The sequence below is a fragment of the Scyliorhinus canicula genome, chromosome 4 (genome assembly GCF_902713615.1).
Source record: "Scyliorhinus canicula chromosome 4, sScyCan1.1, whole genome shotgun sequence".
Taxonomy (NCBI): Eukaryota; Metazoa; Chordata; class Chondrichthyes; order Carcharhiniformes; family Scyliorhinidae; genus Scyliorhinus; species Scyliorhinus canicula.
Window position 1 is genome coordinate 204,264,846 of NC_052149.1, and position 25,311 is coordinate 204,290,156.

Here is a 25,311-nt window from a genome sequence, read left to right on the forward strand (position 1 = left end):
TCAAGTCACTCCTTAACCATCTAAATTCCAGAAAGTATAACCTTAATTTATGTAATCTCTCTTCTTGGCTTTTTTGAGTACAACTATCATTGTAGTAAATCTGCATTGCACTCCCTCCACATTACAATATCCTTCTTCGTGTATCGCAGTCCAGGTGTGGTCTAACCAGCACTTTGTGCAGCTGAAGTATGACATCTAGGCCCTCGCATTCTAATTACCGAGATATAAATATCAATAGTCAACTCACTGTTCTGATTATTTGCTGTACCTGTTCATGGCACTTTCATGAAGTGCATACCTTTGGCCAACAGAGCAGTGAATGAGTTGGTGGGGCTTTTTCTGGTCTGCAGTTACCACAGCATATCAAGAATTTACCAAATGGATTTTAAAAATAAGTAATACACTAGGAAAAATAACTTTTCTATGGAAACCTCAACTACATTATTTTGAAGCTACACTGGGAATTTACAGTATCACTGTGAACCGGAATTGTTTTCTGTGAAACTGTCTTCACAGTAATGAGATCAAACCTTCTAAAATATTCTGGATTGTTTAGAGGAAGTATCATTTCTTTCAAGATGTATTGTTGGACACTTGTTCACACTGACAGTTGATCATGTAATTGATTTCCTGATTTTGACAAAGCCACTGGCTGAAATCAGAAGTGGGCTGAATGGTGACTGCTTCCCCAAAACGACAGAATATTGAAAACCTGAGCAGCTCTTCAGAACTTCCCGTTAGTTGGCCATAGAACATTACAGCGCAGTACAGGCCCTTCGGCCCTCGATGTTGCACCGACCTGTGAAACCCCTCTAAAGCCCATCTACACTATTCCCTTATCGTCCATATGTCTATCCAATGACCATTTGAATGCATTTAGTGTTGGCGAGTCCACTACTGTTGCAGGCAGGGCATTCCACGCCCTTACTACTCTCGGAGTAAAGAACCTACCTCTGACATCTGTCCTTTATCTATCTCCCGTTAATTTAAAGCTATGTCCCCTCCTGCTAGACATCACCATCTGGGGGAAAAGGCTCTCACTGTCTACCCTATCTAATCCTCTGATCATCTTGTATGCCTTAATTAAGTCACCTCTTAACCTTCTTCTCTCTAACGAAAACAGCCTCAAGTCCCTCAGCCTTTCCTCATAAGATCTTCCCTCCATACCAGGCAACATCCTGGTAAATCTCCTCTGCACCTTTCCAATGCTTCCACATCCTTCCTATAATGTGGCGACCAGAACTGCACGCAATACTCCAAATGCGGCCGCACCAGAGTTTTGTACAACTGCAACATGACCTCATGGCTCCGAAACTCAATTCCTCTACCAATAAAAGCTAAGATAATAATCTTTTATTGTCACAAATATGAATTTGCTGTGAAAAGCTCCTAGTAGCCACATTCTGGCGCCTGTTCGGGTAAGCTGGTAGGGGAATTGAACCCACGCTGCTGGCCTTGTTCTGCATCACAAATCAGCTGTCTAGTCCACTGAGCTAAATCAGCCTTGGTATTTGAGAAAAGCAGGTTTCTGTCTCTTCCTTCGGCTGGATAATGCTTTACATATGATGGCACAGGGTAGGTTGAGAAAAACATTTGAAATTGAGACAAAAAAGGTGAAGTTCAACAGAAGAAAATTGAATTAAAAGTGCTCCTTGTTTGGACTTCCTATTGCAGAGGAAGACACAACCAATATCCCTGAAATGCTAAAGAATCAAGGGTCCAGTGACAAGGCGAGATAAAAGAAAATTGGTATTGCTAGAAAAATAGTGTTGGAGACATGTGCAGATTAGATGGATTGATCATGATCAATGGGCGGGATTATGGGGTTAGGGCGGGGGAGTGAGCGTAGGTAGAACGTCCTTTTGGAAAGTCAGTGCAGACTCGATGGACCGAATTACCTTCTTCTGCACTGTAGGGATTTTAAGGATTTGTGGGACTGAAAGCCAAGAAATCCCCAGGACCTGATAATCTACATCTTAGGGTACTAAAGGAGTTAGCCATGGAAATAGTGCATGCAACAGTTGTCAACTTCCAAAATTCTGTACGTTCGGGAGAAATTAGGAATCACTTCTACATGCAAACCACAACAATGCTGGATTAACCATTACATTTTATTCTGAGATTGGTAGATATTTGTTAACTAAAGGTATTGAAGGATGGTAATTTGTGTTAAATCACATAATCTCATCAAATGGCGACGGAACTGGCTCGAAGGAGTAAATGACCCACTCCCGTTCCTATGTTCCTAAATAGGAATGATGGTGAGATAATACAATTGGCCTCAGCATTCCAAGCCGAGAGATGGATAGAAGACAAGAGAAAGTAACAAATTCAGCCAGTGACCCTAGCCATGATTACAATGCTGCCAAGCAACAGTTGATAAGGTTCAAAACATCTGACAAGCAGTTACTTTACTATATCATTTTGCAGAATTACAGCCAAGCTATTTCTTAAGGTTATGAATTGGTCAAATGTCCATTAACAGAAAGCTGGCATTAATGGATTTGTGTTTACTTGGAGACTATTTACCTCAGTTGTTTTACAGGAATCAGAGGTTTGATTTTGCACCATGTTATCTGCAGATATAAGTGTTATGGGAATTATCCCCCAGTCTACACATTATGCAAACTGTAGAGGATGCTAAACTACTGCAAGCAGGGCCGGTATTCTCCAATCCCCTGCCGGACGATTCTCCGCACCTCGACAGGCCAAGTGCCCGCTGGCGTAGGTTACGTATGGTCCTACCTGGCAGGACCTCAGAGTTCTGGCTGCAGGGGCCGTCCTGGTTTGGGGGGGGGCCTCTCCACGGTGCCGTGGCCCACGATCGGGGCCTACCGATCGGTGGGCGGGTTATTTCTGTGGGGGGCCTATGTTCCTCCGCGCCAGGCCCCTGTAGGGCTCCGCCATGTTGCCCGGTGGCCAGCACGGAGACAGGAACCCACTCACATGCACAAACTCACGCTGGCCGTGGCACGCATGCGCAAACTCACGCCGGCCTTGGCGTGCATGCTCAAACTCACGCCGGCTGGAGCAGCGGACCCCACTTCGGTGCAATATTAGCCCCCTTGGAAGGGGTAAATATCTGGGTCTGGAGGCCCATTGACGCAGGAGCGGCTTGCGCCGCTTTTGACACCGGCGTCAGAACTTGGCAGCGGGATTGGTTAATCCCGGCCCAGATCTTTAAAATCTGTGAATGTGCCATGTTTGGCAAATTATGTTTAATGTACAAAAAGATGTCCTGATACACAGGATGATAGATCTAATGCTAGATATGCAAGCAACTTGGAGGAAACAGAATTAAATACAATGGTGAAAGGAAACAATTTTGGTATTTTAGTGCATCACTTTTTAAAAGGATCCTGATCAATGTTGTAAAGCTGCAGCTAAAAGAAACAAATTATGGGATTATATTTACAAGACAATTCACTACAAAACAAAGCATTTTCCCCTCGTACCAGACTTAGGTTTAAGCTTCTTTAAAATACACTGCCCAGTTTTGGTCCCTTCACAATGTGGGGGATCCTGCGACTTTGGAAACGTGCAGAGAAGGGACATCATTTAATCTGGTTTAAACCATCTTGAAACCTACCCTGATTTAGAGTTGTGTCTGAATACTTTTTAAAGAAGTTTAGCCTCGGAGCATATCGACTGAATTTATAAAATGATGAAAGGACTAGATTCTGTTCACATGGACGACTTATTTCAAATGGATAATTTAAGGATCAGGCCTACCATGCTTAGAATCTACTCAAGGTCAAAACTAGGTTGCATGTTTAACAGTTCTTCTTCTTCACCGCACAAAGTACCAGGATCTGTTGAACTGGTTTGTGACTGTGAATGTTGATTCATTGTACAGCTGAGAGAAAAAGCTGGGCTGTTACTAGCTGGGAAGGTCAATACATGCAAAAAAGTCAGGGTCAATGTAGACGCTCAAACAACATTCAATTGCCTAAAGGGATTGGAAAGGAATTTTCCAGACATTTTTCTGCCCCTAAATAATTGCCGTTTTTAATTTGTTTTATCATCTCTCCCAGGTGATCATGCAGCCAAGAGCCTGACTTTAGGCAAAGCACACATGAATGAATAATGACATAACAGTTGAATAGCTTGTCAATACTTGTCATCTAGGTTCAAGGAATTGTCATTAAAAAATGGTTTTTAAAAAATTAAAAAATGGACTTGTATCCCAAAATATGTTATTTCAGGAGAAAATAGTAAATGTAGTTCTTTGTTAGTATCGTCCTAGAATCATAGAATCTACAGCACGGAGACAGGCCCTTCAGCCCAAACTGGTCCATGCCATCCAAAAAGCCCATCTAAGCTAACCCCATTTGCCTGCATTTGGCACATATTCCCCCTAAACATTTCCTATCCATGTATCTGTCCAAATGCCTTTTTAAAAGTTGCCAATTTTTCAGCCTCGACGATTTCCTCCGGCAGATCATCCAGCGTACCTACCACCCTCTGTAAAAAACGTTGCTCCTCAGGTTCTCATTAATTTTTTCCCCTCTTAACTTAAACCTATGCTCTCTAGTTCTTGATTCCCCAACCCTGTGAAAAAGACCGAGTGCATTGACCCTATTCACGCCTCTCATGATCTTCTACATCTCAACAAGATCACCCCTCTTACGCTCCAAAGCAAAAAGTCCTAGTCTGTCCAGTCTCTCCCTATAACTCAGTCCCTTGAGTCCTGGCAACATCCTTGTAAATTTATTTTGCCCTCTCTCCAATTTACTAACATCTTTCCTGTAGTAAGGCGACCAAAACTGAACACAATACTCCAGGTGCGGCCTCACTAACGTACTGTACAACTGCAACATAACTTCCCAACTTCTATACTCAATGCCCTGACTGATGAAGGCCAGGATGCCAAAAGCCTTCTTCACTGCCCCATCTACCTGTGACTCCATCTTTAGAGATTTGTGCACCTGAACTCCAAGGTTCCTCTGTTCCACAATACTCCCCAAGATCCTATCATTCACTGTGAAAGTCCTACCTTGATTTGACTTTCCAAAATGCAACACCTCACACTTATGGCGAAAATTGATCACAGTAATTATTATCCAAATATGATGCTGTAAACTTTGTTGCAACATGTAAGTGACAATGTTCTTTATTCATCTCAGTTCTTGTATATAATAAAAAGGAAATCATTAAAACCTTATTGCAGGGTGAGAAATGCTGTAAACATTATTCAAGAATGAAGATAAAATTCAGATGCCTTCTCTGTTCCAACAACAGAATCATAACCTTTATCATCCATAAGATTCCATTTACGTTTCTTAATCCTTTGCTGACCAAGGATAGACCAATGGTTCTCTCATTACTTCCTATTACCCTCCCCCATTTTGATACTTTTGATGTGACTTTCAATCTCATTTCCCTTTTTTAAAAAATAAACAAATCACTTCCCTCTGCTTAGACTCCCACATTTCGGGGTTGATTCCACGTGTCCTGTAATTTTCTGTGCATTTGTTTAATTTTAATGGATGGAATAATCAAAGACTTCAGGGCCCATGATTTCCTAATCTGAGTGCAATACCAAATAGGAACAATTAATAGAGGTTTCCACCCTTTAATTCACTCCATCGCATACTGTAGTGGTAGTGTTTATGAAGATGGGCAAAAACATCTTTTCCCTCAATAATAAAAAATATCTGCAACCCAATCTTGTGACCCTGCACAACATATTGCACAAATGCGATTCAGGATATACTTTTAAATCAAGGGGCCTCAGTGAAATTATTTCTCACTGTAACTCCTTCATTTCGGCATAAGGAAATACCCCAAGACAAATTGCTTTTGAGCATCATGCTAAATAATAGAAACGCTAAAAGTATGTGGTGTTTTTGCAGTCCCATTTGTGAACAGTAATACAGGAACTTTCCTTAAAAGTATACTGAAGAGAGCACGTACAGAGCTCTGTAAAATGCATCGCTCAGTACTGCTTTGGGTGTTTGCTGCTGGCAAGCTATACTGTCTATTTGTCTGAAAGATATGGTTTAAGTGACCTCAGACTGTAACAGCAAAGTAGTCCATCAATGTTATCTGAACCTTGAACTGAATGGAACGACAAGTTCCAAGATTACACAAGTCTAACTGCAGTGCCACCGTACGACTACAGTATAGCTACACAATTCTGGACTTTGATACCATTGAATTGCACAGGGAAATTGCATGAGCCACTTATAAAACATTTTTCTCATGTTGATCTCTGTAGTTTTTTTTAATGGTTCCTTCTTTTTGTTTCATTTTGCACTCACCAGCAGTCAGTAGCCCCTGTTTTTTCTCAATGCTAAGAAATAAATTATTTTCACTTGCACTATTGTAAACTATCTGTACTGATGTTATAAATTATAGCATAGGCTTCAGTTGAAAAATTAAACAATCCGTTGACCACATAAAAGGAGAATGTGTCAACTGTCTAATAAAGCTCCACAAGTTTCTGTTCCAGGAATTTGACAATGTCAATGAAGGAACAATGATACATTTTCAAGTTAAGTCAGGAAGGTGTGCAACTTGCAGGGGACTTGCAGGTGGTGCTGTTCCAAGCACTGGCTAATACTGGTTTTCCAGTTGATAGGAGGCTGCTGGTTTGGGATATACTGCTTAAAAACCTTGGCAAGTTACTACAGTGCATCTTGGAGATGATACACTATGCAGCCACAGTGTACAGGTTGTGGACAGATGAATATTCATGATGGTAGACAGGGTACTACTAATCAAGTGGGTTGCTTTTTCATGAGCATAACTTTCATAAATGTTGTTAGATTTCCACTCATTCAGGTAAGTGTAGAGTATTCCATTAACTCCTTATTTGTGCCTTGTAGATAGCACACATATTTTAGCGTGTCAGGAAATTAATTACTTGTCCTAGAATTCTCAGCCCCTGGTCTGCTCTTGTATTTATGTACTTGTTCCAATAAAGTCCTGAGTAAACGGTGACTCCCAGGAGATGTTAAATTTTCAAGATGGAGAACAGATTTTATTTTTAAGGTGAGAGTGTAAGGAGATGTGCATCAACACTGGGTAACTGACCTAGATCAGTAATTTATCGAGTTGAATGGTAGAACCGGCTTGAGGCACTGAATCGCCTATTTCTTCATTTAAATATCATAACACCCAAGGAGGACAACAGTTAGGAATGTGCTCCATTCTGCCAGCATGGAAACACAACTTCAGTCATCGGTTTGACTACTGATTAAAAATCAGAGAGCTCAACAGAATAGATGAAGGAAAAGGACATTTTAAAATGGCACTGGTAGTCGGACTTAACTCAAGGAGAGTAGAACAGCATTGCAGGAATGTGGAATGGAAAGCTGTAGGCAATGCAATCTAATGACACATACATATGGTCAGTCCCTCTTTTGTTCCTTTTTGGAGGATTTCAATGGGACTTCCAAAATCCTGGGTATGGACTTGTTCCCCATATCAGTCAATCCCCATAAGGTCTTAACACAGCACTTATTATCTATATATGAAAAATAGTGAATTACCTGCAACGTGGCAGAAACATTGACTCTTTGATAAATACAGATCCTGAAAGTAGGATATACCAGCAAGTTGCAACACTATCAGGACTAAAACAAAAAGAGAGAAAAATCAAAACGTACTCATTGTTATGCAATACACTAACAGCAAAATTCAGCTGCGCAAGATGAAATGACAATGAAATTACTTAAAAACAAAATTACACTGTTTATTCCTGAAAGGATAACCTATCGATTTGGAACTCAAACAGGTGAATCCTTTGGGCAAATATAATATGCAGTCAGCAAAGTTTGCATCATTATGACAATTTATTTTATTTAAAAAATAGTCTCTGAAGTTATATTTCTAAAGCAGAACTCGGTCCCCAGATAGCTCGAAGGAAAATAAATTTCAAACCTTCTCTCAATTGCTAGGCTAAAACTCAGTTTTTCTCCTTTAATCATGCTTAAAACTCACCATATCAGACCTTAAAATCTGAAGATTTGCATTAAACTAAATGGAACCATTTGGGTGGTAATCACCTATTCAGTCCAGTGATGCAAAGCAGAACCCCTGCAGTCCTGCAAACAATCCAAAACAGGACTGGATACATCTAAGGCAGGATTCAGCTGATGCTGGGTTGTTACATTACTGACAACTTTAATATCATGGGATTCTGCAATTCCTCACTGAGAGCAACGCACTGACAGACTTGCACTTCCTATCAATTTTATATCTATTCCTGCTTTCAGATCAAATAACAAAGATTTCTTCAACGTAAGTTTTTTTTTTACAAATCACTCCCCTCCCTGCATGCAGCTGAGCACCTTACATAAGAAAGCATTCTCCCCTTTAACAAGTTGTGGTCTCATATCAGTGACTATCAAGTAAGTCAGTGTTGCTTATTTAGTTGAAACCAAACTATTGAAGGTCACTTCAAGGTCAAGCAAAAACATTGCAACATGCCAGCAAACCTCAACATGTCTTTGCCAAACTACCACTGTGAAAATCCTGTTGGAATATCAGCAAGGAACCTTGCTGCAGTTTCAAAGTTTTGCGTAACATTTTGATTTTTCAACATCGAATTATGAGTACTTACTAGAACAAGACTTCATTGGCATCGTGCTTTTCGTAACGTACCGTCGTGCACATCAACCTGAAAGAGAAGTATTCATATGGCAAAGCTTTTAGAATAGAACTGATGAAAGGATTGCAACTATTTAATCATTTTTCAAACTTCACAGTCACCAAAAATTGTCGTTAGTTTTGACTTGGTAAATGATTTCACAAGGTCAAAAATATAACACTAAAGGTTTCTTAATAGTATTTTATTTTAATTTTCTTTATTGAAGCTCATTTCTACACTTCAAAATTAGCAAACAGAGGTAAATGGCGAATATCTAAGAACTGGAATTTTTTTCAAAGAGAAGAAAATAGCATACGGTTGCTTAGCAGCAGTAATGCCATTTATTAAGAATTTCATTACATTGCTTCTTGTCTCAAAAAGGCACGTAGGTAGATTCCTTGCTTCTTGCCTCAAAACGGCATGAAGATAGATTCCTAGCACAATAATCAAGTCTACTTTTGGATTCCCCAAACTCATTCCCCCCAAAAATATGCTTGATTAGCATGGCTGGAATCCCTCAAATTGGGATTTAATAATTGCTTATTGTCACAAGTAGGCTTCAATGAAGTTACTGTGAAAAGCCCCTAGTCGCCAAATTCCGACGCCAGTTCGGGGAGGCCGGTATGGGAATTGTACCCGCGCTGCTGGTATTGTTCTGCTTGCAAGCCAGCTATTTAGCCCACTGTGCTAAACCAGCCCCTGATTTTTGAGATTAAAAAACCTTGGGCTGTTACATGGCAGGGTTTCTCAATTGAAGTTCTACTGAAAACATCACAAGCAATTTCTGCAAAATGAATCCCCGCTTCTCTAAATCTTCTTTAGTTAACAATGAAACTTTAAACGTAGGAAAACATGAGAACGATCGATAACCCACAATGCATGTTTGAGAGAGGCAAACCATGGTTTTATGCTTGTAGTTGATGAGATTTTAACGGAGCAGGACTGAAGAAAGAAAAACGTTTTACAAAACAGGTTATTCAGTGCCTCTGAGCAGCTGTTACTGAATGCTATGAGCAGATGTCTCATTTTCTCAATACATAGTGGGATTGGAGAACAGCAAAACAATCTAATTAGGGCGGACACCAGTATATTAAATCGATAAATACAATGATTTTTTTTTTAAAAGAGTAAATTTGATGAGCACAAAAACTAAACCTCCTGGATTTGACATTTTGATAACACATTTATAAATAAATAAAAACCTGATCAGATCCAGACTTCAATCACCAGTCAGTCTGTTATAGAGCCCACACTATCAACTAACCAATACGGTCTGATCTTTTTAGAACTGCCAACAAGCCCTTCCCTATTCACCAAATTCCCAGATATTATCAATCATCACCTCTACAACAATGCCTACTTACACTCTTTCCTCGCTGTATCTCTTATCCTCGACTCCGTCACCTTAAGACTCAAATCACCTCAACATTTTCCTTGCCTCCATGATATGTTTTTAAAACTATCTTCTGCCCAAAATACTCAACTACTGCCAAGACTTGCTCTCTTATTGTCCCTACTCTTCACCAGCTGCCTATCACACATTGCATTGATATTGATATCTTTTTTTGCAGAGCTTTATCCCTCCCTAACAGTGCTATCTCCTTCAGTCCTTAATTCTTGGAACATATCCGTCACCTCTGATGTGATCTGGCCTCCATAGTCATACCAAGTGAACGGGATTAACATAAAACTAATACAGTGACTTAAGACATACAAGGCAAAATGTTAATAGGTTCACAAAAGTGTGTTATTTTATTTCATTACATCATGTTCATGGTCATGCTGACTATTTTAGAGTTTTTTATACTGTTCGGGAGGTCTTAATGAAGTCTTTGTAGTCTTAAGTAGGTTAACTGTATGTATTCATTCACTGCAAGAACCATGTACATTTACGCTGGTTGAGGACTCTGCAAAACACTGTATTAGGAGTCCTTCATCAGCAAGTTCATCAAACCCATATATAAAGGACTTTTTCAATCTTCCACGTAGAGCCGATGTAAGCTGGTAGTACTTCTCTTCACCAGGACACCCAATTTCCCCTCAGGTTTGGCCCAAGTTGAATTTTTGATCCAGGGTTAAAAAACGTTACGTGTCGGTTCAGCTTTAAGAAGTTGCCAAAATTCAGGACTCTGGGTGACGGGGGATGTGCTGAGCGGATGCACAAAAGATGGCTCTCCTCCTAAGAAACCAAAATTAGGTCCTTTACTCAAAACACCCTACCTAACAACAGCACTAGAGACAACGCCGAGCAACAATAGCTCCAGAGGCCACAAAGAAATGAAAAGCGGCAGAAGCCAGGAGAAACAAGTGGTCGAGTCGGCGGACACAAGAGGCGATGATGTGCCAGCCACACCAGAACATGGGGAGCCAGCAAACCGCATACGGGGCTTCCCCTCACCGGACAGGGTGCATGCAGGAAGTTCCTCACTAGAAAGCTAAGAGAGCTCCAGGAGGAAATCAAAACCGACATTAAAGTGGCAGTCAGGGTGGCAGTCACGGAAGCCCAGGCCACCATTGCAGGTGGCCATAGACAAGGCAGAGAGACAACTGGAGGCCCAGGGGAACACCATCAAGGAATTGGGAAAAGCCTCAACGGACCAGAGTGCCAGATCGGTGCCGTAGAGACGGAAACAGCAAGTCAGTGGCGACACAGGGATGTCTAAAGGAGAAAATAAGAGGATGAGGAGAACCAGTCACAGCGCCCGGAACTTAAGGATAGTGGGCCAGAGAGAACCGAAGGCAGGGACCCCACGGACTATGTGGCCCAGATGCTGGGAAACCTAGTGGGAAGGGACTGCTTCCCCAGCCCGCCAGAAATAGACAGAGCCCACTGGTCACGCCTGCTGAAACCCAAGGACGGAGAGCAGCCGAAGGCGATAATGGCCAAATGCACCAGTACCGGGAAAGAATCCTACGCTGCGCCAGACAAACAAAGACCTGGAACTGGGAAGGATGCTGGTTCAGGATTTATTAGGACATTGGGGCAAACTTGGCCAAGCGCTGGGGGGAATTCAACAGTAGGTGGCGCTGTACAACAACAAAGCGAAATTTCGGTGCTGTACCCGGCCAAACCTTGGGTCACGTTACAGGGGAGGGAACACTTTTTCACAACCCCTGCGGACGTGGGGTGTACGGGCTGGGAGAACAGCAACAAAGACAGCGAGGGAAAGATCACCCAAAGGTAAGAGAGAGGCAAAAACAGACATTGGACCACTTGAAAATGTGGCTGGAGAAGTAATAATTGGAAACAAAGAAATGTCAGAGGAACTGATTAGTTACTTTTTTATCAGTCCTCAAGGTGGAAGACACCAGTGAGATGCCAGAGCTCCAGGAAAATAAGGGGGCAAAGGTGAGTGCAGTGGCCATCACTAAGAAGGAGGTTCTGGAGAAACTGAAATGTCTGAAGGTGGATAAATCACCTGGACCGGATGGACTACACCCCAGGGTTCTAAAAGAGATAGTGGAGGAGATTGTGGAGGCATTGGTGGCGATCTTTCAGAAATCACCGGAGGCAGGGAGGGTCCAAGAGGACTAGAAAGTGGCTAATGTAGCACCACTGTTTAAGAAGGGAGGGAGGCAGAAGACAGGAAATTATAGGCCGGTTAGCCCGACTTCAGTCATTGGTAAGATTTTAGAGTCTATTATTTAAGATGAAATCGCGGTCGTCAAGGGGAGGTCATGTCTGACAAATCTGAGAGAGATCTTTGAGGAAGTAACAAGGAAGTTAGACAAGGAGAACCAGTGGACGTGATTTATTGAGATTTCCAGAAGACCTTTGACAAGGTGCCTCATAGGAGACTGTTAAATAAGTTAAGAGCCCATGGTGTTCAGGGTAAAATCCTGGCATGGATAGAGGATTGACTGACTTGCAGAAGGCAGAGAGTGGGGATAAAAAGTGGTCTTTTTCAGGATGGCAGCCGGTGACTAGTGGTGTGCCTCAGGGGTCCGTGCTGGGACCACAACTTTTCACAATGTACATTAATGATCTGGAAGAAGGTACTGAAGACACTGTTGCTACGTTTGCAGATTATACAAAGATCTGTAGACGGACAGGTAGTATTCAGGAAGCAGGCAGACTTCAGAAGGACTTGGACAGGCTAGGAGAGTGGGGCAATGAAGTGGCAGATGGAATACAATGTGGAAAAGTGTGAGGATATGCACTTTGGAAGGAGAATTGGAGGCATATACTATTTTCTAAATGAGGAGATGCTTAGGAAATCAGAAGCACAAAGGGACTTGGGGAGTACTTGTTCACGATTCCCTTCAGGTTAACGTGCAGGTTCGGTCAGCAGTTAGGAAGGCAAATGCAATTTCAGCATTCATGTCAAGAGGGCTACACACCAGGGATGTACTTCTGAGGCTATACAAGGCTTTGGTCAGGCCTCATTTGGAATATTGAGAAACGTTTTGGGCCCTGTATCTAAGGAAGGATGTGCTGGCCTTGGAAAGAGTCCAGAGGAGGCTCACAAGAATGATCCCTGGAATGAAGAGCTTGTCGTATGAGGAATGGTTGAGGACTCTGGGTCTGTACCCGTTGGAGTTTAGAAGGATATGGGGGGGGATCTTATTGAAACTTACAGGATACTGCGAGGCCTGGATAGAGTGGATGTGGAGAGGATGTTTCCACTTGTAGGAAAAACTAGAACGAGAGGACACCATCTCAGACTAAAGGGACGATCCTTTAAAACAGAGATGAGGAGGAATTTCTTCAGCTAGACTCTGTGGAACTCTTTGCCACAGAAAGCTGTGGAGGCAAATAACTGAGTGTCTTTAAGACAGAGATAGGTTCTTGATTAATAAAGGGATCAGGGGTTATCGGGAGAAGGCAGGAGAATGGGGGAAATGAGAAAAATATGGGGAATGAGAAAAATATAGCCGGATTGAATGGCAGAGCAAACTCGATGGATCAAGTGGCCTAATTCTGCTCCTATCTCTTGTGGTCTAAATGATCTGAGAGCCACTTTGAGCGGGTCTGTACTGTCTCACTCTGAATCTGGGAGCCAAAACATAGGAAGGAAGGGGCGAGGGCAGCAGAGTGCAGGAAAAGGTGAGGATGAAAGGAGGGGGTGAATCTGGAAGCCAAAACATAGGAAGGAAGGGGCGAGGGCAGCAGAGTGCAGGAAAAGGTGAGGAGGATGAAAGGAGGGGGAAACCACAGAGGACGAAAGGTTGGTTTAAAACCAATCCCAGGAGGGAGCCACCACACTAACTGGGAAGCTAGCACCAGGATGTACAAGTGAGGGGGGGCAGCGGCACATCTCCCGCAGAGGAGAGAGTGCCTGGCAACTGGGGGGGATAAGGGAGAGGAGACAACAATAGGATAGTTGTGGTGGTGGGGTGGAGGACGGGGGTAGGATCATAAGGGAAACAAAGGAACATGGGGGGGAAGAGAACTCTCGGCTGTCTACAACAGGCCACACGTGGTAACATGGAACAAATGGCACCTTAAACAGCCACTTTGGAGGGGCCCCAAACAAAGGGAAACCCAGAGTGCACTACATGGTGAACACACGGTCGGTGGCCATGGTGGGTGGCCCCTAGACAAAGGGATACCCCGCAGCCCAGGGGCACGGTCATGGGGAGTACGGTGACTGCAGCCATCTTGGATGGTCACCAAACAAAGGGGAAAAACTCCACCTCCACATGTGTACAGCTCAGCCTAATGCAGCTGAAAGTGGCGCACAGAGTAAACCTAATGAACCCGAATGAGCAGGATCTTCTCGGAGGTGGAGGACAAATGTGAATGGTGCCATGGAGGCCCGGCCAACCGCACCCACATGCTCTGTGCATCCCCCAGACTTGCCGAGTTTTGGACAGCCTTCTTTGAAGCAATGCCCAAGATTGTGGGCACAGTAAGAAGTCTTACAACACCAGGTTAAAGTCCAACAGGTTTGTTTCAAACACGAGCTTTCGGAGCACGGCTCCTTCTTCAGGTGAATGGAAAGGCTTGTTCCAGAAATGTTTATATAGACACAGTCAGAGATGCCCCGGAATGCGAGCACCTGCAGGCAATCAAATCATCAAAGATGCAGAGAGAGAGGTAACTCCAGGTTAAAGAGGTGTGAATTGTCCCAAGCCAGTTCAGTCGGTAGGCCTCTGCAAGTCCAGGCTTGTTGGTGGGGGCCGAATGTAATGCGACATGAATCCCAGATCCCGGTTGAGTCCGCATTCATGCGTGCGGAACTTAGCTATAAGTTTTTGCTCAGCAATTTTGCGTTGTCGCGTCTCCTGAAGGCCTCCTTGTAGAATGCTGACCCGGAGATCAGAGGCTGAATGTCCTTGACTGCTGAAGTGTTCCCCAACTGGAAGGGAACAGTCCTGCCTGTTGATAGTCGCACGATGCCCGTTTATTCGTTGTCGCAGTGTCTGCATGGTCTCGCCAATGTACCACGCTTCGGGACATCCTTTCCTGCAGCGTATGAGGTAGACTACATTGGTCGAGTCGCACGAGTATGCACCGCGTACCTGGTGGGTGGTGTTTCCACGTGTAATGGTGGTGTCCATGTCGATGATCTGGCATGTCTTGCAGAGATTACCCTGGCAGGGTTTTGTGGTGTTGTGGTTGCTGTTCTGAAGGCTGGGTAATTTGCTGCAAACAATGGTTTGTTTGAGGTTGCGCGGTTGTTTGAAGGCCAGTAGTGGGGGTGTGGGGATGACCTTGGCAAGATGTCCATCCTCGCTGATGATGTGTTGGAGGCTGCGAAGAAGATGTCGTAGTTTCTCCGCCCCAGGAAAGTACTGGACGACGAAGGGTACTCTGTCAGTGGTGTCCCATGTTTGTCTTCTGAGGAGGTCGGTGCGGTTTTTTGCTGTGGCGCGGTGGAACTGTCGATCAATGAGTCGAGCGCCATATCCCGTTCGTACGAGGGCATCTTTCAGCATCTGTAGGTGTCTGTTGCGCTCCTCCTTGTCTGAGCAGATCCTGTGTATACGGAGGGCTTGTCCATAGGGGATGGCTTCTTTAATGTGTTTCGGGTGAAAGCTGGAGAAGTGGAGCATCGTGAGATTATCTGTGGGCTTGCGGTAAAGCGAGGTGCTGAGGTGACCGTCCTTGATGGAGACGAGTGTGTCCAAGAATGGAACTGAATTTGGAGAATAGTCCATGGTGAGTTTGATGGTGGGATGGAACTTATTGATGTCATCGTGTAGTCGTTTCAGTGATGTCTCGCCGTGGGTCCAAAGGAAAAAAATGTCATTGATGTATCTGGTGTATAGCATCGGTTGAAAGTCCTGTGTGGTGAGGAAGTCCTGTTCAAACTTGTGCATGAAGATGTTGGCATATTGAGGTGCAAATTTGGTCCCCATGGCTGTTCCGTGCGTCTGGATGAAGAATTTGTTGTCGAAGGTGAAGACGTTGTGGTCTAGAATGAAACGGATGAGTTGCAGAATTGCGTCTGGAGATTGGCAGTTGTCGGTGTTGAGGACTGAGGCTGTTGCAGCAATGCCGTCGTCATGGGGGATGCTGGTGTAGAGTGCCGAGACATCCATTGTGACGAGGAATGTTCCTGGTTCAACTGGTCCATGGGTGCTGAGTTTCTGTAGGAAGTCCGTCGTGTCGCGACAGAAGCTGGGTGTACCTTGTACGATGGGTTTCAAGATGCCCTCGATGTGGCCAGAGAGGTTCTCACACAGGGTCCCATTGCCTGAAACGATAGGACGGCCTGGTGTGTTGGCCTTGTGTATTTTCGGGAGGCAGTAGAGATCTCCAATGCGGGGATTACGTGGGATGAGAGCACGTAGGGTGTTCTGAAGGTCTGGATCTAAGGTCTTGATCAGTCTGCTGAGTTGGCGGATGTGTTCCTTGGTTGGATCTGCGGGTAACTGCCTGTAGTGTTCCTGGTTGTCGAGTTGTCGGTATACTTCTTTGCAGTAGTCTGTTCTGTTCAGTATGACGGTGGCCCCTCCTTTGTCTGCTGGTTTGATGACGATGTTGCGGTTGGTCTTGAGAGTGCGGATGGCGTTGCGTTGTGCTTGGGTGACGTTTGAGGCTGCCTTGTGATTGCGAGTGATGAATCTGGCATTGACACGACTTCTGACGGCTTGAGCATACATGTCGAGTCTAGGGCAGCGGCCTTCCGGAGGGGTCCAATTTGACTCTTTCCTTTTCGGTTGCTGCACTGCAGATCTCGCGGTCTGCTGTTCCGGTTCATTGGTCGTGTCCCTGGGTTCGCTGTCGGCCTCTTGGGGTCTGTGGAAGAATTCCCGGAGCCTCATTCGCCTGATGAATTCCTCCGTATCTGCCGCGAGACTGATGGGGTCCATTTTGGTGGTGGTGCAGAAATTGAGCCCTCTGCTGAGGACTTCGATTTCGTCTGGTTGAAGGGTGTAGTCTGACAAGTTGACAATGGATTTCCCTGTATTGTTTTCGACTGTTGTACCGGGAGAAGCTTGATTGCTGCTGGTGGTGATGCCAAGTTTCTCAAGCTTCCTGTTCTTGGTGTGCATGTAGGTGGCATAGTATTGCTGTCTCATCTGTTTGGCGGTGTTCCGCAGCTGGTCTGCTGTGTCCTGACGCGACAACGCAAAATTGCTGAGCAAAAACTTATAGCTAAGTTCCGCACGCATGAATGCGGACTCAACCGGGATCTGGGATTCATGTCGCATTACATTCGGCCCCCACCAACAAGCCTGGACTTGCAGAGGCCTACCGACTGAACTGGCTTGGGACAATTCACACCTCTTTAACCTGGAGTTACCTCTCTCTCTGCATCTTTGATGATTTGATTGCCTGCAGGTGCTCGCATTCCGGGGCATCTCTGACTGTGTCTATATAAACATTTCTGGAACAAGCCTTTCCATTCACCTGAAGAAGGAGCCGTGCTCCGAAAGCTCGTGTTTGAAACAAACCTGTTGGACTTTAACCTGGTGTTGTAAGACTTCTTACTGTGCTCACCCCAGTCCAACGCCGGCATCTCCACATCAAGATTGTGGGGGCAAGGGTGGAGCCAAGCCCCGAAAGTGGCAGTCTTTGTGGTATCAGACCAGCCAGAACTCTTCATGGGGAGGGAGGTCGATACTCTTTCCTTTGCCTCCCTAATTGCCCGCCAAAGAATCCAGCTCAGCAGGCTAGCAGCAGCACCACCTAAAGCAGCAGACTGGCTGTCCGAGCTGTCGGAATTTCACCAAATGAACAAAATCAAATTCACCATCCACGGGGTGAAAGAGGGGTTACACAAGACCTGGAAGCCATTCACCACATGTTCCAGGACCTGTTTGTAGCCAACAGCCAACTGTACAACACCTTTAAATCAACGTTCAAGCTTGAAATATTTAATATAAAGTGAATTGCCAAATACATAATGTGAAAATCCAATTAAAACATTTTAAAAAAAGAAGTTGCCAAAATTCAAGATAGAGCTGCCATTCGTTTGAAGACAAACGGACCGCACTTGCCGGTGTTGGTAGGCTCTTGCTACAACAGCATTCACACCTGACCTTGAAAGATTTTTAAACAATAGCTGCTTGGATTGACTATGGACTTCTCATTTTTGGCACTAGAGGGTTGCAAAAATGATGAATCCTGGTCTTTAAAACTGATTCTTTAGTTGTTGATTATTCAGAATTAATTATTCCCACCCCTCCCCTTTTCAGAACAAGCTTGGATATCGACTTGGTAGTCTGACTGGCCATGACTGAAAAAAATTTTAAACTCGTCTAGTCACGAATGTAATTTTTTAGCTCACCCTTGCTGGGTACTTTGACTCTGCAATTCCTGGGAATTTAAACTGGATCACGGGAGTCTTCAACTGCAGTGAATTTTTTTTCTTCCACCTTCTGCTTCCAATTCTGCTATGGAGCATTTCTCAGGTGTCTTCACTTCAGGTGTAATCAATCAGGTCGGAATGCTGCTTCTTTAAAATTTCCAGCTTCTGGGTTTCCCCAAGAGCTGCTATCATGTTGTAGGGTGTTGGAAACCATTCAGTAAGTCTTAAGGAAGTCTTCGTCGTCTTACATAAGTTAACTGTACTTATTTATCAACTACAACTGTGTACGTATACACTGCAAAGGCTTGTGCACACTGCTCTGTCCAATACTAGATTGACCCAGATTTGTGGGTAGTGTGTTCTCTTACATCACTGAGTGGTCAGCACTGTACTCAGTTCCACATTAACCCGTTATCTGTCAGACCCTTGTACCACACTTACCGGAGTTGGTGTTCCCTCAAATTAGACAGTACATCCATGCCATGAAGGTGCGAGTATATAATTTCTAAATCCTATTCAAGAAAGAAAAAGCATTTTCAGTTCAAGTACAAATTAAATAATAACTATTTCAAAGCATTCGAGGAATTCAGTGCAAGACATACATATTGGAAGTACAAAATAGAACTTACAAAATACTTACTATGCCATACTGCGACTAATATACCAGAAGCTCTGGTTATATTCTGTCCAGTTTAATAAATGTATTTAATATTAAAATAGAATGGATCTGCAACAGTATGCCAACAGCAGCAATGAGTGGTCCAATATCGCCCATACATCAAATGTGTCCATAAGCAAGCTTGATTACAACTCAGCTTCAAATTCACTATTTTGTGTGATTTAAGTGCTAAGTGAAGACATGCAAGGGAAGGAGGATCAGAAATAGAGAAAATTTATATGCCTGGTGTATTATTTCCATCTGAGCTTTTTTGATACAGAACCAAACAAATTACCAACAATACTTCTGAAGGGCAAGGGAATTAAGAATGCACCTGTATTATTCAGGTTTGACGAGCAAAAGCTGGATGTCATCAGCATCTATGCAGAGTGTATTTATTTGTCCCCGGCAGATATTCCTGGATGGGTGCAAAACGAAGGGGATGGATAAAGTGATGCAATATGAACCTGCCATGGCAGCTGCCAGCAAAACTTACATATGGGCATTATTTTTCTATCGTGATCACACATCAGTTTTACACAGATATAATGGAAGGCCATCCTGTTCAATTTAACTTTCTTGCTCATCTTCTGGGGACAGATCAAGTCCCAGGTCTCTGGTTACTTCTGGGGACAGATCAAGTCCCAGGTCTCTGGTTACTTCTGGGATGACAAGGGAGTTGGCTGTGTTCATGGAACAGGTGGCGGGAGGGGGAATCCATGGAGATTCAGTCATCCAGGGGAAAGGGAGTTTTCCATCTTCTCTCATGTGCACCAGATCTACCCCAGAATAGATTTCTTCAAGGTGGGAAAGGTGTTACCCCCGGGGGGTGGTGGGAGCTAGGCATTCGGTGGTTGTCATATCGGACCATGTTCTGACAGGCGGAGCACAGCGTCTCTCCCCCCCCCCCCCCATGGAGGTTGGACACATCACTCCTGGCAGATATGGGGTTTTGTGAAAGGATGGCTTCGTCCATAGGGAATTACGTAGATTCCAACCAAAATGAGAGGTCTCGCCTTCCACATGTTGGGAAGCGTTGAAGGCGGTGATCAGAGGAGAAATAATATCATGCAAAGCCCACAAGGATAAGGATGGCAGGGATGAAAGGCAGGAGGTTGGTAGAGTTAATCTTGGGAGGTGGGTCGGCAGTGCTCCACGGCCCCTACAGCCCCTTGTTGGCAGAAAGAGGCTACAAATGATGTTCGAGCTTGAATCGATGGGGAATTCAGTGAACCAGCTTCACCGTTCGCGAGAGGCATTTTATGAGTACGGGGATAAAACCAGTCAATTATTGGCTCACCAACTGAGATGGCAGGTAGCCACACCGGAAATTGCCCAGAATAAAGATAAGTGGGGAGAGCTGGTTACTGCCCTGGACAAGATTAATAGAGCTTTTGAGGTTTTTGTTGAGGGCTGTACAAGTCTGAACAGCGGGAGGACGCCTCGGAGATGCAGCAATTTTTGGATGGACTGGATATCCCAGTGGTAGAAAGGGTGAAGAGGGAGGGGCTGGAGGAAGTTATGGTCTGTATTGGTTTCATGCAATCGGGGAAAGCACCGGTGCCAGATGGTTTTCCGGCAGAATTTTACAACAGCGCGTGGCCTTGTTGCCGGGTACTTACTGGGAATGTTCAATGACTCTGCTGAAGGGGGTGCTGACGCAGACCTCAATTTCTCTAACCCCGAAAAAGGACAAAGATCCCCTTGAATGTAGGTCTTGTAGGCCTATTTTGCTATTAAATACTGATGTGCAAATACTAAGATGCTGGCAAAACATCTGGAGGGGTGCTTGCCAGAAATTATCTCTGAGGACCAGATAGGGTTTATCAAGGACCGTCAGTTATCATCTAGTCAGGAGGTTTTGGAATGGAGTCATGTCACCCTCAGTGGAGCAGGCGCCAGTAAGCCATCTCCATGGATACAGAGATGTCCTATGACCGGGTGAAGTGGAGCAATCTCCTCAAGGTCTCAGTGTGATTTTATTTCCTGAATGAAACTGCTACATAATACTCCCATTTCTAATGTTGGGACCAATTCTGTGAACTGATATTTCCAACTACACAGGGGCATGAGACAGGGATTCCCACTGTCTCCACTATTGCTCGTGCAAGCAATTGAATCGTTGGCCATTGGATTTAGATCGTCAGGGGAATGGAAAAGTATTAAGAGGGGGTTGAAGAACATAGGGTGCTCCTTTTTTTTTTTAAGAACAGTACAGCACAGAACAGGCCTTTCGGCCCTCGATGTTGTGCCGAGCAATGATCACCCTACCCAAGTCAACGTATCCACCCTATACCAGTAACCCAACAACCCCCCCCCCCATTAACCTTATTTTTTAGGACACTAAGGACAATTTTAGCATAGCCAATCCACCTAACCCGCACATCTTTGGACTGTGGGAGGAAACCGGAGCACCCGGAGGAAACCCACGCACACACGGGGAGGACGTGCAGACTCCACACAGACAGTGACCCAGCCGGGAATCGAACCTGGGACCCTGGAGCTGTGAAGCATTTATGCTAACCACCATGCTACCATGCTGCCCTTCAAGCAGACAATCTGTTGTTGTATGTTTCTGATCCTCTCACAGGTATGGGAGAAATTATGGAACTGTTGGAAAAAAATTGGGTCCTTTTCAGGGTGCAGATTGAATATGAGCAAGAGTGAAGTCTTCCCAGTAAATTCCCGGGGGAAGAGGACAGATCTGGAGAAGCTGCTTTGTAAACTGGGCCAAAGAAGTTTAGGTATTTAGGTATTCAAAGGGACTCCTGATTGGACACTGTTACGTAAGCTGAACTTGGCCAGTCTGGTGGAGGACATGAAGAGGGACCTGAAGAGGTGGGATACCCTCCCACTATCCTTGGCAGGTAGAGTACATACAATCAAAATGAACATTTTACTGAGGTTTCTATTCATGTTCCAGATCTTCTTCCCTCGATAAGGCTCATAAATTAATCTCTGCCTTCGTCTGGCCGGGAAAGACTCGCAGGATTAGAAGAGCCTTCCTGCAGAGATGGCGACAATCGGGTGGATTGACGCTACCAAACCTGATGCACTATAACTGGGCGACGAATATTGGGAAAGCGCGAAGATGGTTTGAGGAGCCGGTGCGGTACGGGGATAGATGGAGGTCGCCTCTTAGGGTTGTGTCTAAGGACATGGGTTACGGCCCCTCTCATGTTCTCCCTGCCCAGACTCTTGCAAGCCCGGTGGTAGTGGCATCTTAGCCAGCTTAGGCATCTTTTTGGGCCGGGGACATGTATTTACTGTCGTCAATTTGTGATAATCATAGGTTTGCACCATCAGGGTTTAACGCAATGTCCAAGATCTGGAGCAGAAATGGGGTTTAGAGGTTCAGGGATTTGTTTGTGGAAGGCAGGTTTACACGAGAGGAGATGGAGGAGAACTCAACGCCCAAGGGCGAGTGCATTTATGTATTTGCAGATGAGGAACTTTATTCGTAAAGAGATGTCTTCGTTCTCCCAGGTGCTGAAACCCACACTGACCTATCAGTATGAGATGGGCAAGGGAAGATCTCTGATAATATATATTGAGTGTTTGCTGGAGGTTGGAAAATTATCGCTAGAAGAGGTTTAGGGGAAGTGGGAAGAAGAGCTGGACCTAGGGCTAGAGGGAAGGGTGTGAAGGGAGATCTTGCACAAGGTGAACTTCAGATTGGGGCGCCATTTAGCATGGTGGCACAGTGGTTAGCACTGCAGCCTCACAGCACCAGGGACTTAGACAGCAACCTAAGACTGGAATTGAACCAATGTGGAGTTTGCACTTTCTCCCAGTGTCTCATGGGGGTTTCCTCCGGTGCTCCGTTTTCATCCCGCAGTCCAAAGATGTGCAGGTTAAGTGGGGTTATGGGAATAGGGCGGGGCAATGGGCCTAAGTAGGATGCCCTTTCAGAGGATCAGTGCAGACTCAATTGGCTGAATGGCCTCATTCTGCACTGTAGGAATTGTATGGTTCTAATAGGCTCAGTCCACCTGTTAGTATTTAACACTCAGCCATCCTCACAAACATCAGCCCCATTTAGCACCTTTTGGTTTCTAAATTTGTATTGTGACAAACAGAAGACTTGGCAACCCCACTTAACATCCACAAGACACCAAGTGATAGAAAATAGATTAGTAACTGCTAAATACTTTTGACAGCTGTATCCAAACAATGTTCCATTCATTAAGGAACACATTTGTGAAAGCAAAATCAAGTCCCGTGCAGGAACAAAATGCTGAACACACACTTTTGTGGCGTATTCATGGTCGTGCTCTATTCATACAGTATTAGACAAATGGACTACTAACTCCCTGCTTCCCTTCTTCACAGGACTCAAACTATGCCACTTGTTCACGGCCAGGCAAAACTCAAAAGCACTGCAAGACTGATTATGCATTGAGGAAACTACAGGTGGAGAGGACCTGCCTGGCACAATAAATATCACTAGATCCAATGAGTGGGCGGCAGTCACTTACTGAGCACAGGTATTTTCTTTTTGGTCACAGCTGCTCTGAGATTTATGGATCATTTGTGAGTGAACAAAAATTCATGGAAACAAGTCATAACCTAAAATCAGTTAAAATAATTTTATGAAGAATTTTCAGTCGAATGTTGTTCAATATTTACTTCCATTTGGTAACTTCCCCATTTCACTTGCTGGAAAAAGGTGCAAATCATACCTAAATCAGTAACCAAGCCAATTATTGTAATATTTGCAAGCACTTGCGCTGGCTAACATTATAAGCAATTCAGGCAGCACGGTTGCGCAGTGGTTAGCACTACTGCCTCATGGCGCCGAAGTCCCAGGTTCGATCCCGGCTCTGAGTTGCTGTCCGTGTGGAGTTTGCAAATTCTCCCTGTGTTTGCGTGGGCTTCGCTCCCACAATCCAAAGATGTGCAGGGTAGGTGGATTGGCCACACTAAATTACCCCACAATTGGAAAAAGAAAATTGAGTGATCTAAATTTTTATTTTTAAAACATTATAAGCACGGGCAGCATGATAGCACAAGTGGATAGCACCGTGGCTTCACAGCGCCAGGGTCCCAGGTTCGATTCCCCTCTGGGTCATTGTCTGTGTGGAGTCTGCATGTTCTCCCCATGTCTGTGTGTGTTTCCTCCGGGTGCTCCGGATTCCTCCCACAGTCCAAAGACGTGCAGGTTAGGTGAATTGGCCATGATAAATTGCCCTTCGTGTCCAAAAAGGTGAGGGGTTATTGGGTTACAGGGACAGGGTAGAAGTGAGGGCTTAAGTGGGTTGGTGCAGACTAGATGGCCCGAATGGTCACCTACTACACTGTATGTTCAATTCTGATCCCTAGCAGGATAATTACTGCATGGGCATTCAGACATCATAACCAATGAGAAGTTTCCAAATGAAATGACTGCGAATCTGACAAAGAAATCAACCCCTTTACAACTTTGTATTTTCACTGCTACAGTCGCATTGGCACACAGTTGTCTCACATTGTACAGACAGCAAAGTAACTGTATACAGAAAGAGTAAGGGACAACATAACTCTGGAGTCAGGCAGCAGAATCTTTGGTCCCAAGCGGGGAAAAATAGACATAGCAAGTGAACCCAGCCTAAATTATATTCATTCATTCAGTTTTTAAATGTTAACTCCGAGGTATCACAATCAAAAATAAAAGCAGCTTCCATGTTCCAGTTTATTGACCATAAATCTATTTTCCATTAGCAAACACCTGTTAGATGTTGCTGAAGTTGGCACATGATGAGACAGCAGATGAGAGAGAGAGAGAGAGAGAGAGACATGGGAGGTGAGCAAGAAAATGAAGGAAGGGAAAGACAGACAAAGAAAATCAAACATTAGTGTGAAGGAGATATGGAGAGAAGGAAGAGAGAAGAGCAACATAGAGACAATGAAGGAAAGAAATATGAAAGAAGTGTTCAAAAGGAGGAAGAGAAAGAACAAAATAATATTCCATTTACTGCCTTAGTTGCATAAACTGAAGCGATTTTGTCCAGATGTGCAGAGATATACCAGATCATCATCAGCCAAAATGATCATTTGAATTCACAGTGATCACAGAGAAATTGATTGCCCACAATAATAGTTCACATTGCTGGGAGCACATTTATTCGTGCTGACTGTTAAACAGGTCATTTACTCACGTCAGCTTTGGACAGCAGTAGTACTCTTGATTCTGAATCAGGAGATCATGGGTTGAAGGCTTACTCCAGAGATTCAAGCATATAATCTAAGCTGACACTTCAGTTGATGCCTTTTGAATGGCATGTTCTATTGCCCTCTCAGATAACGCAAAAGATCTCATCGTACTATTTGAAGAAGAGCAGAAGGATTCTTCTGTAGACCTGGCCTCATTCAAC

General features: G+C 44.3%; 1 protein-coding gene across 12 annotated transcripts in view; it reads right to left on the minus strand.

Moving 5' to 3' along the window:
- LOC119965324 (rap guanine nucleotide exchange factor 6-like) overlaps nt 1-25,311 on the minus strand; it is a 498,093-nt gene that overhangs the window by 355,594 nt on the left and 117,188 nt on the right. For all 12 annotated transcript variants that reach the window (XM_038795925.1, XM_038795924.1, XM_038795922.1 and 9 more), the window contains exons 2-4: nt 18,742-18,812; nt 8,570-8,626; nt 7,497-7,580 (exon numbers count right to left, since the gene is read on the minus strand). In XM_038795925.1, coding sequence (XP_038651853.1) covers nt 7,497-7,580; nt 8,570-8,626; nt 18,742-18,812 — 212 coding nt within the window. The remainder of the gene's footprint in view (nt 1-7,496; nt 7,581-8,569; nt 8,627-18,741; nt 18,813-25,311) is intronic.